This window comes from Ipomoea triloba, chromosome 4, assembly GCF_003576645.1.
Source record: "Ipomoea triloba cultivar NCNSP0323 chromosome 4, ASM357664v1".
NCBI classification, from domain to species: Eukaryota; Viridiplantae; Streptophyta; class Magnoliopsida; order Solanales; family Convolvulaceae; genus Ipomoea; species Ipomoea triloba.
The window spans coordinates 30588917-30604968 of record NC_044919.1 but is presented as its reverse complement, the minus strand read 5'-3'; the positions used below and the strand labels follow the sequence as shown (position 1 = coordinate 30604968).

The 16052-nt window shown below is 35.5% G+C and overlaps 3 protein-coding genes across 4 annotated transcripts in view; 2 read left to right on the top strand and 1 right to left on the bottom strand.

The window, feature by feature from the left end:
- Positions 1 to 1423, top strand: part of LOC116016820 (sterol 3-beta-glucosyltransferase UGT80A2) — an 8709-nt gene extending 7286 nt beyond the window's left edge. For both annotated transcript variants that reach the window (XM_031257244.1, XM_031257243.1), the window contains exons 12-14: positions 534 to 581; positions 659 to 808; positions 1005 to 1423. In XM_031257244.1, the coding sequence (XP_031113104.1) occupies positions 534 to 581; positions 659 to 808; positions 1005 to 1172 (366 nt within the window). In that variant the 3' untranslated portion in view covers positions 1173 to 1423. The remainder of the gene's footprint in view (positions 1 to 533; positions 582 to 658; positions 809 to 1004) is intronic.
- Positions 1424 to 4314: 2891 nt separating this feature from the next.
- Positions 4315 to 7929, top strand: LOC116014894 (probable pectate lyase 8). The gene is made up of 7 exons (XM_031254853.1): positions 4315 to 4567; positions 4733 to 4783; positions 5168 to 5242; positions 5967 to 6609; positions 6789 to 6892; positions 6982 to 7120; positions 7210 to 7929. Exons 1-7 carry the CDS (start codon positions 4464 to 4466, stop codon positions 7429 to 7431), a joined length of 1338 nt encoding a protein of 445 aa, XP_031110713.1. The 5' UTR covers positions 4315 to 4463; the 3' UTR covers positions 7432 to 7929.
- A 505-nt stretch (positions 7930 to 8434) lies between these two features.
- On the bottom strand, positions 8435 to 10963 carry LOC116015224 (putative kinase-like protein TMKL1). The gene is made up of 2 exons (XM_031255250.1): positions 9445 to 10963; positions 8435 to 9224 (listed from the first exon to the last, which is right to left on the bottom strand). The coding sequence occupies exons 1-2, from the start codon at positions 10829 to 10831 to the stop codon at positions 8587 to 8589; spliced, it is 2025 nt and encodes a 674-aa protein (XP_031111110.1). The 5' UTR covers positions 10832 to 10963; the 3' UTR covers positions 8435 to 8586.
- Between the last annotated feature and the right edge of the window lie 5089 nt (positions 10964 to 16052).

The window sequence follows — 16052 nt, the reverse complement described above, 5'->3', positions numbered from 1 at the left end:
TAAAAAAAAAAAAAAAAAAAAAAAAACCAACAACAACAACAACAATGTTGCAGTAAAACTTGAGGGCATGTTTTTTCTATCTCCTTTCCCTTTCTGTTTCTCTCTCTCTCTTTTTCTTTTCTTTTCTTTTCTTTTTTTTGTTTTTATTTAACCTCATTTACCTCTTAAGTGATGAATAGAAGCTCGAGAAATAGAAATAAATTGAAGGTGAGGTCCTAAATCTCTCTTTGATAGCATGCAGACCATAATACCTACGAAGTTCTAATAAGTGATGACATCACTGTGGAGGGAGATGAAAAATTAGAATATTAAATATTATGGTCAAGATATTGTGTGAGTGATCTAGTGACAAAATTATACTCGTAGAAGAAAGAACTTAGGTGGCTGACTGGCAGTTAAGAAGAGATTTTCACATACCCTGCATGGTGCAGGGCACCTTGGCTACTTCCTATTTTTGAATATTTAATTGGAAGGGTTCAAAATTGTCAAATTAGAAATTTGAACACACTACACATGCTTCACCTTGTTTTCAGGTGCATCATGGGGGTGCTGGAACAACGGCTGCTGGTCTTAAAGCTGCGGTATTCTTTAGAGTTGATGTTCTATTTCCAATATTCATCTAGTACTTCTTAATACTTGTTTAATGGTGGTTCTGCAGTGCCCGACAACTATTGTCCCTTTCTTCGGTGACCAGCCATTTTGGGGGGATAGAGTGCACGATAGAGGGGTAGGTCCATCACCAATACCAGTCGACGAATTTTCACTACCCAAACTGATTGATGCAATCAACTTCATGCTAGATCCCAAGGTATTCTGTTTTCTTATTGAGTATTGCCCGCCGTTGGCATAATCTTTAGACTTTTTTCCCTCAATTTTATCTCCTGAAGATGAGAAAAATCCATTCCTATTGAGCATAGCTTTATTCTCCCGAAACTACAGTTTGTTTACCTTCATTGAAAACATAATATTTTTGCTTGGATATAAAGTAGTGAGGTTATGGACAGGTGAAGGAGAGAGCAGTTGAACTTGCAAAGGCCATGGAGAATGAAGATGGCGTGACGGGAGCAGTGAAAGCCTTCCTGAAACAGCTTCCACGCAAGAAATCTGAACCCGACCAGGTGCCTCCACCATCAAATTTCTTTTCTATAAGAAGATGCTTTGGTTGCTCCTAGATCTTGAATATAATGATCCAGTTGTCTGTTGATATTTGTGTTACTATTGTTATTATCATTATTTATTTTTTCTTTTGGTTACAAGTATCAAATTCTTTTTTAGTATAATTACTTATGGGGCCAAATTATTAGCTTCTAGACCATCATCTCCTATGTTTATAAATAGCTTGGCTTTCCCCACCGTTGTATTGGCCTTTTTTTTGTTTTTTTTTTTCTTGATTATTATTGAATGAGAAATCATTTTTGAGTTGTGGTGGTCAAGTTCAACTAGTATTTATTTGAGTTTAAACTTGGTTAAACATATGTGTTTGGGTTTGGTTTGAGTCAATAAACAAACCAAGTCAATTTGAAGGCGTTACAAATACATAGTTGAAAAACAAAAATTCAGTTAGTGTAGTGATGAGGATGCTGACATTATAATTGAAAATGATATGGCGTTGAATACTGGAGCGACTTAGTTATTGATAGTTAAAATTGCATTTTAGGAGTCAATCTCAAAGCGTGAGGTAAGTGTTTGGGAGAAGAAAAGTGTTTAGCTTATATCTGACCTAACCAATCTAACTTTCTTGAATTCTTAGGTGGTCATATGTGCCATCTCAACGGTCAATTTCAACTAAATACTAAACTAATGATTTAAGCTTGAAAAACATGACAGATTGACAGACGTGAATATTATTTGGTGATATTCACAACTCAGATGTGATAACTTCATCATTTCACAATCCTGTCCCTTCATTCAACTAATTCCTAGTTTTCTCAAACTTAGGCTGCTTTTATCCCTGAAATTTTCCCAATTACAAGCTGACATGAAATTATAAATAGTATTTATATTTTATTTTTAGTGCTGACCTGAGATGCAAGTTTGCTGCTGCGGCAGCCTTTTTGTACTTTTTTTAAAATCTGTTTTTTAGTTTTTATTTATTTATCTTGTTTTGTTTTTTATTTATTTTTTAATTTATGGAGCAGTTTTTCTTTTAAGTTTTAAATAATTATATTTGTTTATTTTGTATTATGTAAATAAATTATTAAATTATTAGATTTTAATCATTTTAATGTATTCAAATTTGTACTTTCCGGATTTTAATTAAGTTTTAATTTTACGATTTGAATAGTTATGTAATACGAGTTATTTTATTTCAAATTTTTATGTAATATAATTTCTATTCAATTATATACATAATACGGATAATTTTTTTAATTAAAAATAATTATATACATAATATTTCATTTTTGTTATTTTTAATATTTTATTGTAATTTATATATTGATACAAAACAATGATTGTGGAGATAAATTAAGATATATTAATAAAAGATGTAATTTTTTAATGTAATGCGAAAGTGGAACCACAGAGAGTAGAAAATAGTAAAAGTGGACTCACTTTTGTTTCACCAAGTGTTGATTGCCTAACCATCTGGATCGAAGGAAACCTAGCGGCAAAACACATGACAATTCTACAACTTCAATTCGATCATCACTGACTGATTCCTATTGGTATACTTGCACTTTGACTTGTCCAACGAGAATGTACGTAGACTAAGAAAATGTGTTAGGTTTTTCACGAGAAGAGAGCATAAACCAAATCAAAATCCTCCTTAATTAGTTAGTCATCGACTCATCGTACCTAAACTAACAGTTTGGTGCAGAACATTGCATTGTATGCAACCCACTCAATTGTCTGGTCCTGCTGCACTTTAACATGCCAAACTATTCCACTTACATTAACAACAACAACAATAAGTAAAGCTAGTTGACATTATTGAATACATTTTGAGTTTGTCTTTGTTTACATTCTCATTGTACAACAATGTAATATAATTTTGGATATGATTTGAACGTCTGTGAATAAAACAACATGCATTAAAGAAAGTTTAATATTACAATTTTTTAATTTTAAATTAATAAAAAAAATTAACGTACACACAAGGTTATTAAATGTCTATATTCCCTATTACAAAGAATCACAGGCTTTGTTTTCAAAAAAAAAAAAAAGAATCACAGGCTTTCCTCAAAAAAAAAAAATCACTGGCTACTTGCTGCATTTATTATAACTGTAATTTTTGGGTATGGAGATGAAATCGGATAATTGACGAGGTTAAGGTAACTCTATAGCGGCACAATCCGGCGGTGAGTACGGCAAATATGCATGCACTGCACGTCTCCAATCCTTCAATTACTTTGACTGCCACTCACACTCTGACACGCCTACCCTCTAGGCGTCTATTCATGTCCAATGGACTTCAGATCCCACATGCACTCCCTCAACACTTCATCAATGAAATTACATATACTCTCATTATCTATCTCACTTTTAATCCCTGATTATACCAAAAAACTAATGTTCATCATATAATTCTCAGAAAAATATGGGAGCAACATTTCAAAATGAAGAATTTCTTGTACACAATGAACAAAAGTCTAACATTTATTGACAAGTTAACTTATCATGATTTATCTCTCCACAATCTTGTCAACTGGGGTGTATATGGAGGGGTTAGGCAATTCTACCTCTCTATCACAAGAAAAATGTCTATATTAAATAGTACGGTGCATTTTCTATACTTTGAGCTTTAATTAGCGGTCAAAACATCTACTTAAAAGAAATATATTCCGTTGGTACATTTTATGTGTTAGATTCTATTTAAAATATTTGACTCAAATTATTTATAATTCAATTTTTTGTTGTAATATTTACTTTATAGTTAGTATATAAAATTTATGAGAAACTCTATGATATTTATCAATTCTAGTGTTGCTTGTACAGTTGTACTTGGTACAAGTAAAAAAAAAACTTTATATTTTGGGTTTGTACTGGTATGGGAGACAAAGTACCCTCTATAAGTCATTCCCATTCTATTTGGGGTAAAAATTTTGTAACAGTTTTATTTATTAAATTAGATAATAAGTAGATAATAGGAAAAAGTACTAATGTTATTACTGACCGGTAAAGTTTGAATTGAGTGAAGTATAAAAGGCTAATTGGATGAATATTAACCACATGGTTTAGTTAGAATTAACCAGGGTCGCCAAGTGTTTAATGAGAGAGTGATGGTAAGTTAGGCAAGCAAGCATGGCTCGTGGAAATGTAGTTAATTAGCGCTCTGTCTCTTTCTGCCCTATAAAAACCACTTCTCTATCTAGTTCATCACTTCATCATTCATTCATACGCACTACAAGAGAAACAGCAACGTATTATTGGATCATATTGTGATATACGCATATATAGGAAGAGCGAATTCAATTCATTGTTCCTTGAATTGAAACAGCAGGTTTGATCGAGTTCGGTCTCCAATGGCGGCGGCATCATCGAGTTATTGGCGGTTGGTCTTTCATTGGTCCTTGCTAGCAGCTCTGGCCTTTCTGTTTCTCAATGCTTCCGCAATGAGCCAGCAGAGGTATTTGATTTCGGTTTCGATTTCGATTCTAGACTTTGATTTGACGTAAAAATTGATCGAGTTGTTTATGGAGTCGAGATCGTTTCACGGAGCTTCGGTTCCTGTTTTTGGTTGATTAATATAATATGCTTGCGGTTTGCTCATAGCTGTTTTGTTTATTTCCAGAGCTGAAGAGACAGAGCTTTGGAGCTTGGAAAAATCATCAATGGCGGATAGGTTAGTTACTTGCATGCATTTTGATTACTTCAGGATTAGCTTTGAATTTCCATTTTCTTAGCAAATTATAGTAGTAGATCCGGCAAGAGACACTGGTATATATTCGAAGTTGATAGTGTTAATTTTAGTCTTGCGGCGGCATTGTCTTCCAGTCTTCCTCACTATACCTGCAAGCCAAAAATATCTCCTTAACTCTAGCTGTATCATTTCCCCCAAAATATATACTTTATCTTCTACTTCCACAATATGTTTTAGTCCAATTAATTTATATTTATTTCTGGAAAAATTGAGTGAAACTTTTCTTGTCAAAAATATTCCAGCTCTACTTACTACTGTACTTTGACAAATGATAAATTATTTCATTCTCTCTCTCTTTTTTTTTAGATTGAATAATAGTTATAAATCACAACACGAGGATGCGGTAGATGATCCAGAGGCAATTGCATCTATGGTTGACAGGTTATTCTCTCATTCATTTCATAATCTCAATAGGCTTATAACCTTTAATATAACTATAATACATTAGTTCATGAGTGAAAATGATGAGTCAAACTCTGACGCGATTTAGGTTGAATCATATTAATTTTACAGTGACCATGTTGAATTAAAAAAATGTGTATATTTTTTGTGTGTAACCCAGGATTTTCACCGTAGGCTGGTCACAGTGATTAATCTCATTGCTGGATTGTAGACACCTCTATTGTATATGTATTTGTATTGTTGTAAGAAAATGATGTTTTTTTTAAAAAAAGAACATCTAATTTCAGGCGGCAGTGCCGCAAAGGTATTTCGCCGTTTTGTGTCGTGAATACTGATCCCAGGCTGGAAAGAGGAGGCATTAGGCCAAAAAGATTAGAGCTTTAATTTGGCTCATTCCAGCATGTCCAGGCCTCCGCAGCTGGCCAGCTGACATAAACACGATAACACGAGGCCGTGAACCTCTTATTAATTCGTCTTCCTAACCGACACTCTGTCGGCTACCTCTTAGATCTGCATTTATTTAGTACAGCAATGTATGTCTAATGATCTCATAGTACGACCGTACGGTTTTCTTTTTTTAATACCCATACATACATTTTTTTACCCTTTTTTAGTTTCCTCAAAAATCAATGATTCACACAATTAAGTTGCCCATAAAAAAAATGGTGGCAAGCTATTAATAGTAAATTTGTTGTGTATACAGGATCGTTCGTAATGCCACGGAGAGGAGAAAATTGGGCTACTTCTCGTGTGCGACGGGGAACCCTATAGATGACTGCTGGCGTTGCGACACTAACTGGGCACGAAACCGCAAGCGGTTAGCTGACTGTGCTATTGGCTTCGGGCGGAACGCCATTGGCGGCCGAGATGGCAAGTACTATGTTGTCACTGACCCCAGTGACGACGACGCGGTAAATCCTAAGCCCGGGACATTACGTTATGCCGTGATTCAAGAGGAGCCACTATGGATCGTGTTCGAAAGAGACATGGTGATCACGCTCAAACAGGAGCTGATTATGAACAGCTTCAAGACTATTGATGCCCGCGGAGTCAATGTTCATATAGCTAATGGAGCTTGTATTACGGTTCAGTTCATCACGAATATTATCATTCATGGCCTTCATATTCATGACTGCAAGCCTACCGGCAATGCCATGGTTCGCAGCTCGACTACTCATTATGGTTGGAGGACGATGGCTGATGGTGATGGGATTTCTATTTTTGGGTCTAGCCATATTTGGGTTGATCACAACTCTTTGTCCAAGTGTTCTGATGGGCTCATTGATGCAATCATGGGATCAACAGCCATCACCATCTCCAACAATTACTTCACCCACCACAATGAGGTGATATATACTACTCCCCCATTTTGTCTCTAATTTGGTTAACTGAAGTTATTTATAATTCAATTTTTCATAATGTTAAGTTTAGTATTGATATACTAAAGTAAATAAGGAAAAGTTAGTTAAGCCAATAAATAGTAAACCTGACAGGTATAGTCTAATAGAACAGATTTACTACGCAGGTCATGCTACTGGGGCACAGTGATGGTTATGAAAGAGACAAGGCTATGCAGGTCACAATAGCGTACAACCATTTTGGAGAGGGTTTGGTTCAGAGAATGCCAAGGTACAGGTCCCATTTTTGTAGTCTGAACAATTTCTAGTTTCTTGGTTTTACTAAATGAAAGTGAGATGCAAGCATTAATTGCTATGCAGGTGTAGGTATGGATACTTTCATGTGGTAAACAATGACTATACCCATTGGGAGATGTATGCCATTGGCGGCAGTGCTTCTCCCACAATCAACAGCCAAGGCAACAGATTTCTAGCCCCTGCCAACCCTTTTGCTAAAGAGGTATATTCCTTCTTTCCAAAAAGGATTCCTGCACTTTTTGCATATGAATCGAAATTATTGGATTAAATTTTGGTCTATTGGTGTGGCAGGTGACTAAGAGGGTGGATTCATCTCACGGGGTATGGAAGAACTGGAATTGGAGATCGGAAGGCGACCTTATGCTCAACGGAGCTTATTTTACTCCATCTGGAGCTGGAGCCTCAGCTAAGTATGCAAGGGCGTCTAGCATGGCAGCCAAGTCCTCTTCCCTAGTGGGTATTATTACATCTAGTTCGGGTGCTCTACCCTGCCGTAAGGGTAGACAATGTTAATTGTCAATACACAGAAAGAACATCATCAAATCTTGGACCAAAATTAACCCAACCTCGAATTCTTTGTCTGTAAGCTAGCCTCTTCCATCCCTAATTTATCCTACTCCTATTCCCTTATTCTTAGGCCCTCGTTGCCTTGTAGCCTTGTCCATTTTTCAACCAGTCTACGTACTCATTACTCAAACTTCGCCTGCTTCAACTACAAACATTTGACATACCTGAAGACAGGCGTACCAAGTGTTGTTGTTCATTACCCTGTCTTGTACCGTTCATTACCCTGTCTTGTACCCTACATCAATGATTCTACTCGCTGAAATAATTTTTCACCCTCCCCAGTGTCAAAATAGGCCTACACATAAACACATTTTACCTTTTGCTTTTTGGTTGCTAGGGACAGGATCTATCTTCTACATCTCTCTCCCCATTTTGGTCAAAGTTCAATGTAATTATGTATTACTATTGATATAATGAGTACTAATAATTTATACTTTCCATTTACTTCTTTTTGTTTCCACAAATCTAGCTGTTCTGCACTAAACTTAAGAATTAAGATTGCAATGAAACTGAAGCCAAAAGGGCTGACACTCGACCTACCTAAAAGATATCGCCATTTCCTTCACAGCCTTTATACAATCCTTCTAAACACTCTACATGAACTTTAGACAGAAGAAAATTCACCAAGTCTGCAGATCAAGAATGAAAGAGGAAATTCTCGGTGATTAAAGTTGAGATACATCAACTTTGCTTCTTCAAAGCAGTAATGATTGTTATTCCATGAACCAATCCAGAAAAGATCTTTTTGAGCCCACAAACCGAGCACTCCACTTCTTCTTTTAAAGCATTTTACCCTTTTCTGTCATTATTGTCACTATCCTCTTTGGTTACTCTATTATGCCTGTAGAGCTTTTTTTGACCTCAATAATGTTAAATATGCAATGGCAAAGTGATAATGCATCATGAAGCTGGCAGGCATTTCAAAGCTTATAGGCTATGGATTTACTAATGATGCTTAATTTGGCAAAATATATATATAACAAAACAAAAGGAAGGGAAAAGTTGTAAGAGTAAAGAAAGAACACTACTATAACCTATTAGCTCAAGTTCACATGGGATTAAGATGTAATGATATTCGTAATGTAATTGAAAAAGATAATGTCAGTAGGGGGTACCGCTTTCACTCCTAGTCTCAGCAGGGCTGTACAAAGCAGACCTGTTCCGTGGTCTATTCTCCTCTAATTGCCGGACAACTTCTTCCATACTTGGTCTAACCGTAGCCACCGGGGCACAGCAACCCATTGCGAGCTTCAATGCCTGCACCAAGCCTTCTTCCATCGGGTTCCTAATTCCCTTCAACAGCTCCATGTCAAAGACCTCCATTGTCGTTTCCTCCAAAACTGCCACTTTTACTAACGAAGGGAGATCAATAAACTCCCCGTTTCTTCCAGTTTTCCCGGGCTTCTTGCCCAACAAAATCTCTAGTAGTAGGATCCCAAAAGCATAGACATCGGTTCTTGAGTTGCATTTCTTCATTTTTTGAAGTTCCGGTGCCTTGCAACCATCAGCTTTTGCAAGTGACACTATTTCATCGGCTATGGCTGGGATCATTATCTTGTCAAGCCCGAATTCTGTGACCCTCGCCACAAAAAAGTCATCCACCAGAACATTTTTCGACCTTACATTCCCATGGGTAATCGGTGTCTCCAAACTGTGAAGATGTGCAAGTCCTCTCGCTACGCCTAGAGCAATTTTGTGCCGCCTTGCCCAGTTCAATACGGGCTTCCCCACCCAAGATTCTGCATCAAACAAGAAAAACTATAACCAAACTACCAAAGGACACATTGACATCTTAAACTGTGAAAATGTGGTTTATGTTATCAGATGCCTATTCTAGTATTCTACACAAACAGAAATGACAGATTAAAGAGCCGTTTTCCAATTTTCCCCCCTTTTGCATGTAAATTCATTAGTAAAACCGCTAAAACATTATATCAGAAGCTTTGATTAGGCATTTACCGTGCAAGATATCATAGAGGGTTCTGTTAGGAAGGAAGTCATAAATGAGGAGCTTCTCCCCTCTCTTCCCCTGATAGAAAGCTCTCAATGGGATCAGATTCTCGTGTCGAACTTTTCCCAATTGCCTAATCACGGGCAAAGATGAGCTCCTATCCTTACAACTCCCTTCTCTCAGCAGCCTCAACGCAATGGTTCCCCCTTCGGCCAGCTTCGCCTTGTACACGGTCCCATAACTAGTCTTCTCCATCACCTGCCCAGTTGCATTCAAAACATCCTCCAGTGTCAAATGCTCCCCACCCTGAAACAAAATCAGCTTCCCCTCTCCTCCATTTCCATGGCTACTCCCATTCTCCTCATCTCCAAATTCGTCTTCGTCTTCGAATTCTTCTTCTTCTTCCAAGCTTCTCCTCCTCTTCTTCCCTTGGAAATACCCAATTAACAATGACACCAACACCACTGCCCCAGTCATCAGCCCAATCACAATCCCAGCAATGGCCCCAGGGCTCATTCCTGATGAGCTTCCATTACAGGGTCTCAAAGGAGGGCCACATAGCTCAGGGTTGTTTCCCTCAAAGACTTCCCCACCAAACTTTGATTCCCCAAAATCTGGCAAAACCCCACTGAAATTATTGTGTGAAAGATTCAATTTTTCCAGGGTTAATCCAGTTATACTCCCGGGAATTGACCCAACAAGGTTGTTGTTTCCTAGGTCAATCTCCTTTAGCCCATGAAACCTAGTTATAAACTCGGGGAAATTCCCAGACAACATATTGTGACCCAAATCAAGAAACTTCAGATTCTTGCAAGAAACATTAGGCAATGCAGGGTCAGGGAGAGAACCAGAGAGAGAGTTACCATGAAGCCGGAGAGAAACTAGGTTTTCACAGAGGTTCCAAATGGAGGGTGGGAGAGACCCAGAGAGAGAATTTCCACTGAGTTCAATATCCGAGAGAGATGAAGCGTAGCCGAGCTCTAAAGGGACGGTTCCCGAGAGAGAGTTGACGCCAAGATAGAGGCTTTGGAGCGCAATGAGCTCTCCAATCTCCCTCGGGAGAGAACCGGAGAGATTAGCTGAGGGGAGCTGAATAGAGGCGAGATGGAGAGAAGAATCTTTGTAGAGAGAGAGACTGGTCCACTGTGGAGACGACAAGTCATCGCAGAGCAAAGAAGTGGCATTAATGAAGACCCATTTTAGGCCTCTCCATTGGCAAAGAGGAACCGAAACGTTCCATGAAGATAGCAGCAAATTCTCCCCCTTCCCCTGCAGCGATGGCTTGATTTTCTGCAGAAGAATCTCCACATCCGAAGCTAAGGAAATGGACCCTATGGCTGAGCCCGCGAAGAAGACAATGCAGAAGGCGAGGAGGAGCTTCAGAGGGTGCTCCATGAATGAATGAAGCAAAACAGAATGGGAAAAGAAAAGTGGAAATGAGTTCTCTCTCTCCCCTGAGAGGTTTTTCTTTTTGGGAAAGCTGACACTACAGTGGAATGTTGACTATAAGACTGCACTCGGATTCGATAAAGCATTCCTCGGCTCATACGACCACGATATTGCGCTCTTATTCCAACACTATATACTAAATATATATTCACTAATTTTCCTTTTACATTTTACCAATCATTTTTATTTTCAACTTTTTCTTTTGGGTAACATTTGATGCGCCAAATCATCTACTTAAGGACTTTAACCCATCGACAGCTCAATTTGTCAGTGAAGTTTGGGAGGAAAGTATTAGGGGGTGTATTCAATCACGATTTTCATGTATACAGTATATTCCAAAATGTGTAACCTATTAAATATCACTAATTTAAAATTTTAAGTGAAAAAAATATTTTACAATGTGTTTGAGGATGTGCACTAAATAATAGCTTATAAATTATAAATGAGCGACAAATTTTGTTCCCAGGTAATACTCTATAAATCACACAGGAGATATAAACTATAATCACACCTGTATTATTATTTCAAATGAGTGATCATATGACTGAATTCCAATGAACATCGATATATAGAACAAGAATTACTTTATAAAAAATAATAAGTGTTTAAAAAATAGAAAATAATTTTTATCATTTTAATCGTAAAAATAAATAAATATAAAACAAATTTTACACTAACAAGCAGTAAAAAGTTTCTTCCATTTTCTCAAGCAATTATCCACGTACCGCTGCAAATCAATGACCAAACGACCAAAATTGGGTTAACAATGATTATCTTGTCTCTATAAGTTTGTACATACACTCGTTTTTTAAAATTCTTTTTTACTTAGAAATATATATTAAGTAAATTATGCTTTATAATCATAACTTATACAATATAAAGATGTAAAGTAATTTAAGTTACTTATAATTGATGAGTTCAAATAAAAGAGGTTAATATATTATTCATAATAAGAGTCGAATTTAAAACTTTGTGACGTGGTTACTAAGACCGATCAACTAACTTAAGTATGTACTAAGTAAATCTCGCTATTGCATACTAGTTTTTAAACTGTACATAAATCATGAATTGCACTTATATAATAATATTTGTAAATCACCAAAAAATCACACTATGAAAATTTTGTGTGACAAATTCAACTGAAAATGTATTAACAAGAACTAAATTCGTAATATTTTAATATTAAAATTGTTATTCATTATTCGGTTATCTTTTCAAGCTTTAAAAAAGATTAGGGAGATATGTTTATACTTTTCCATGTCAAAACGTTGAAGATGGGATGATTATGAATACTATTAATAATTCAGCATGCTCGTCGTTGTTGTTGTTTTCTTTTTTTTTTTTCTTTTTTTTTTTTTTGAAAGCAGCATGCTCGTCGTTGGAATTGAGAATGTTTTTACTTTTCCTAGGATTTGGTTTGTTTGAGAAAGGAGACGTTAATCTGCAAAAACGACACCGCTTCTTGGGTCTCCACAGTGCTACATTCTTCAAGGAAAGTCGTAGAAAGTGTCCACTGTGGACTAAGATACGTGGCCCCCACACGTGCCACTTATGCACAACTTTTGGGCTTCATGGTATCAGAGGTGGGCCCATGATGTCGTGGGTGAAAAAATCTAAAGCCTTTACCATCATCAATTAAAAAGAGAGAATAGAACGTAAGATGTGAAATTGTGCCCCACAGAATGTCAGATGATTGTGCGATGCGTTCTTGAGTTTAGCCCAAGCTTATTATATAGCCATATGGGCTGGAGGAGTGAAGTTGGGCTTTTTGAGAGTGGCATGGATTAGCCTCAGATGTATTCAGGACCATGGTGTATGTGTATGTGTATTATGTTGTGTGTGTTTGTGTCTTGTGTTATGATATTTTGTACTTTAAGAGTATAAATTATGTGCCTATAAACACAAATTATTTACTTAAATTATATTTAAAAAATAAGTAAATATATAGCATGTATATGTGTCTTGTGTTATTAAATTTCATACTTTACGAGTATGAATTATGTACCTTATCGTTTCGATCTAAAATCTATAATGCTATGTGGATCATGGTCCATGATAGAAATTGTCGTATGAGATACGATAAAGTAATCTTATTTTGTATAAGAATAGGTCATATATTAAGTTTTCAAAAAAAAAAAAAAAAAAAAAGGTCATATATTAAAGAGAGACTGATCGAGCATTGATGTCCTTGTTCGGGTGTGTAGTTGTAGTTGATTGATTAAGACAGCTTTAGATATATTTTTAAAAAAAGGGTAATCAAAATTTAGGGTGCGTTTGGTTCATGGGAATCAAAATCGAAATGGGTATCAAATACTTGGTAAGGGTAATGGGTTTTCGTGAAAGTATTTAGAATGTTTGGTAGTTGGGTGAAATGCGAATGACTATTAATAGTTGGGAAAGAAATAATGAAGGAAAATGAAACCCTTATTTAATAAGGGTATGGATTTTCTCATTAATAGGGTATTCCAAACCCATAATAGCATTCTTAAAACCTATCAACCAAACACTAACAATCACTTTGATACTCATACATTATGCATAAACCCACCAACCAAACACACCCTTATGTTTCTCTTACAAATGGGGATCTTGTGATTCTTGTCCCATGATCATCACATATATTAGCTTGTACCTATAATATTTTCAATTTTTCATCCACTTTTTTAGTATAATTTTTGTACACAATTTGAGTTAGTTTATCAATTGTCCTCTTAATAAAAAAATTTAGTTTCGATGACAATTCCGGACTAATTAATTGTACACTTAGTTTAATAACAACAAAATTTTAAGTTTGATTTTATATAGGAATTGCTTAGTAGCCTTTTAAATTTTGAGTTAAATTTGTCAACTATATACAACTTAGGTTAGTTTATCTCTTTTTAATCCGTTATCTTGTTAAAATTATAAAACGCGCTCCACTTAGAAGGTATCTCACTAATATATGCATGGGGAGGAAAGTGTTAAATAAGCGTGCCTGTATATGGGTCGGAGCGCGCGTCGTTGAAATGATGAAATATTTGCCAACATTTAGCATGCCAGCCTATGATAGATTCTATGAATAAGTAGGTAGGCATATATGCATGTTTGATGTTCCTTCTCTGTCAATGAATCCAATTATGACAACATCGTACTCACCACCGCTCAAAGATTCCACTTTAATTAACGCCAACTCAGATCACAAAACCAAAGTTCGATTTTTTTTTTTCTTCTTATTATATAGTGGTTGATGATACAATTATTAAACAAAAGTTACGATATTGCATGCCAAAAGATGGTGTTGTGTGTCATGAAATTTTCATGTAATTATGATTAGCAGATAAGAAAGTTTATAGTCCTTATATGAAGAATCAATTGTGTAGGTAATTAGGTTGTTCATAGATAATTGACTCTAATTACTAAGATCAAAGATATTTTTAAAATAATTAGATTAAACTTGAAACTTTATGGCTGATAGATCAAGCTCGATTGTTCCTTTCTTGGTAATTATTATCTAGTAGTACAATTGGATTCTAAATTTGGGGTACCAAAAGTTTAGTGTTGATACTTAGACAGTTAGACACCCGAATCTAATTGACTCAATAAGTAATCAAACAATAATGCATGTATTATATAATGGGGCTAAAGCCCGGAGAATATTGATAAGAGTATTATTAATAGTATATTTGATATAGTTTTACTATTAACAAAGAAGATTGCATGTCTATTTAAGATAACATGACTTTATATTTGTCAAGTATGAGTCTACAACTTTTGGCTTTTACACCCATGATTTCTCCCTACTTTAATTTGCTCCTTCATGGATAATGTAAAATTATATCGTGAATCATGATTCACATTGTAAGATGAATCACTGATAAATGTTCATTTTTTGAACTTGCAGTTTACTAGAAATGAACATTAAAAAGTAAACATGTAGTACACTAAAAATAAATCATCAAGCAATATACTAAAAATAAAGATGAATGTTAGTAATCCGCCTTACAATGTCAACCGTGTATGTTAGTAATTGGTTAATGTTAATGATGTGTTGATTGGTTAATTTAGTAGTGTTGATAAAAGGTTGGCGTAGTGTGCATGTGATGTTGAATTGATAGATGTTTAAGTAGTAATAGTTATATGTGTTGGTAAAGTTGAAGTGTTTAAGAATTGATGAATGAAGGGTTGAAATTGTTGATGAGTTGATTATATTAGTTGGAACGTACAAGAAAAAAAATTGTATTTTTTATCAAAGAGTTAATTCCATTTTTAGTCATAGATTTATATGTGACAATCCACTGTTAGTCCCCTTTTTAGAACATCTTCATTTGGTCCTAGTATTATTGTGGCATGACCATTTTTTGTTCTCTATCAACAAAATCATTGAAATGACGTTAAATACAAGGACATTTCGATCTTTTTTAATACAAAGTAAGTTGACCTGCTTTATTTTCTACGTTTATTTTTTTGAAAAAAATTATAATTGAAGACCGAAATGTCATTGTATTTAACGACATTTAAACTATTTTGTTGATAGAGGACCAGAAATGGTTATGACGCAATAATACTAGGACTAAAAGTGATCGTTCTGAAAAAAAACATTTGACTTATTTATATAGGAAGATGCTAAGATCCTCTAAATCTACTACTCACAACAAAACTACTCCAAGACGTGACAAGTTCTAGGAGCATTCCCATTTGGGGGTTTTTGTAAGAAAGAAAAAAATCATATATTGATTTTTGACAAATAGAGAGCATGATTTTTCATTTATTTTTTCTCTTGCAAATCAAGAATCTTTGTGGGTCCTAATCAAAAACCAAATGAAGCATTTTTTGGCATAGTTCATTGTCAGCCTTTTCTTCTTTTTTCTTTTTCGTTTTTTTTTTCCCATCTTTTTTCTCTCCCCTATCTCCTCCTTGCACATGTGGCCTGACAAGAACCATCAACAGTTCTACTATTGAGGATGTTCTAATAAGTTTGTTTTATTTTATTTTATTATAATGTCAATTCAACTTGCCACATCAAGAAGTAATTTTGTTGGAAGAGATATGTGCAGGGGCATATAGCTTTGTCCATTTATATATTATAACCCCGACAAACACTCTACCGTGGGAGCAGATTGCTGATGATGAAACTAAAAAGACAACTCAAGATCAGAAGCCCAAACATGTTAAGGTATGAATCCCATTG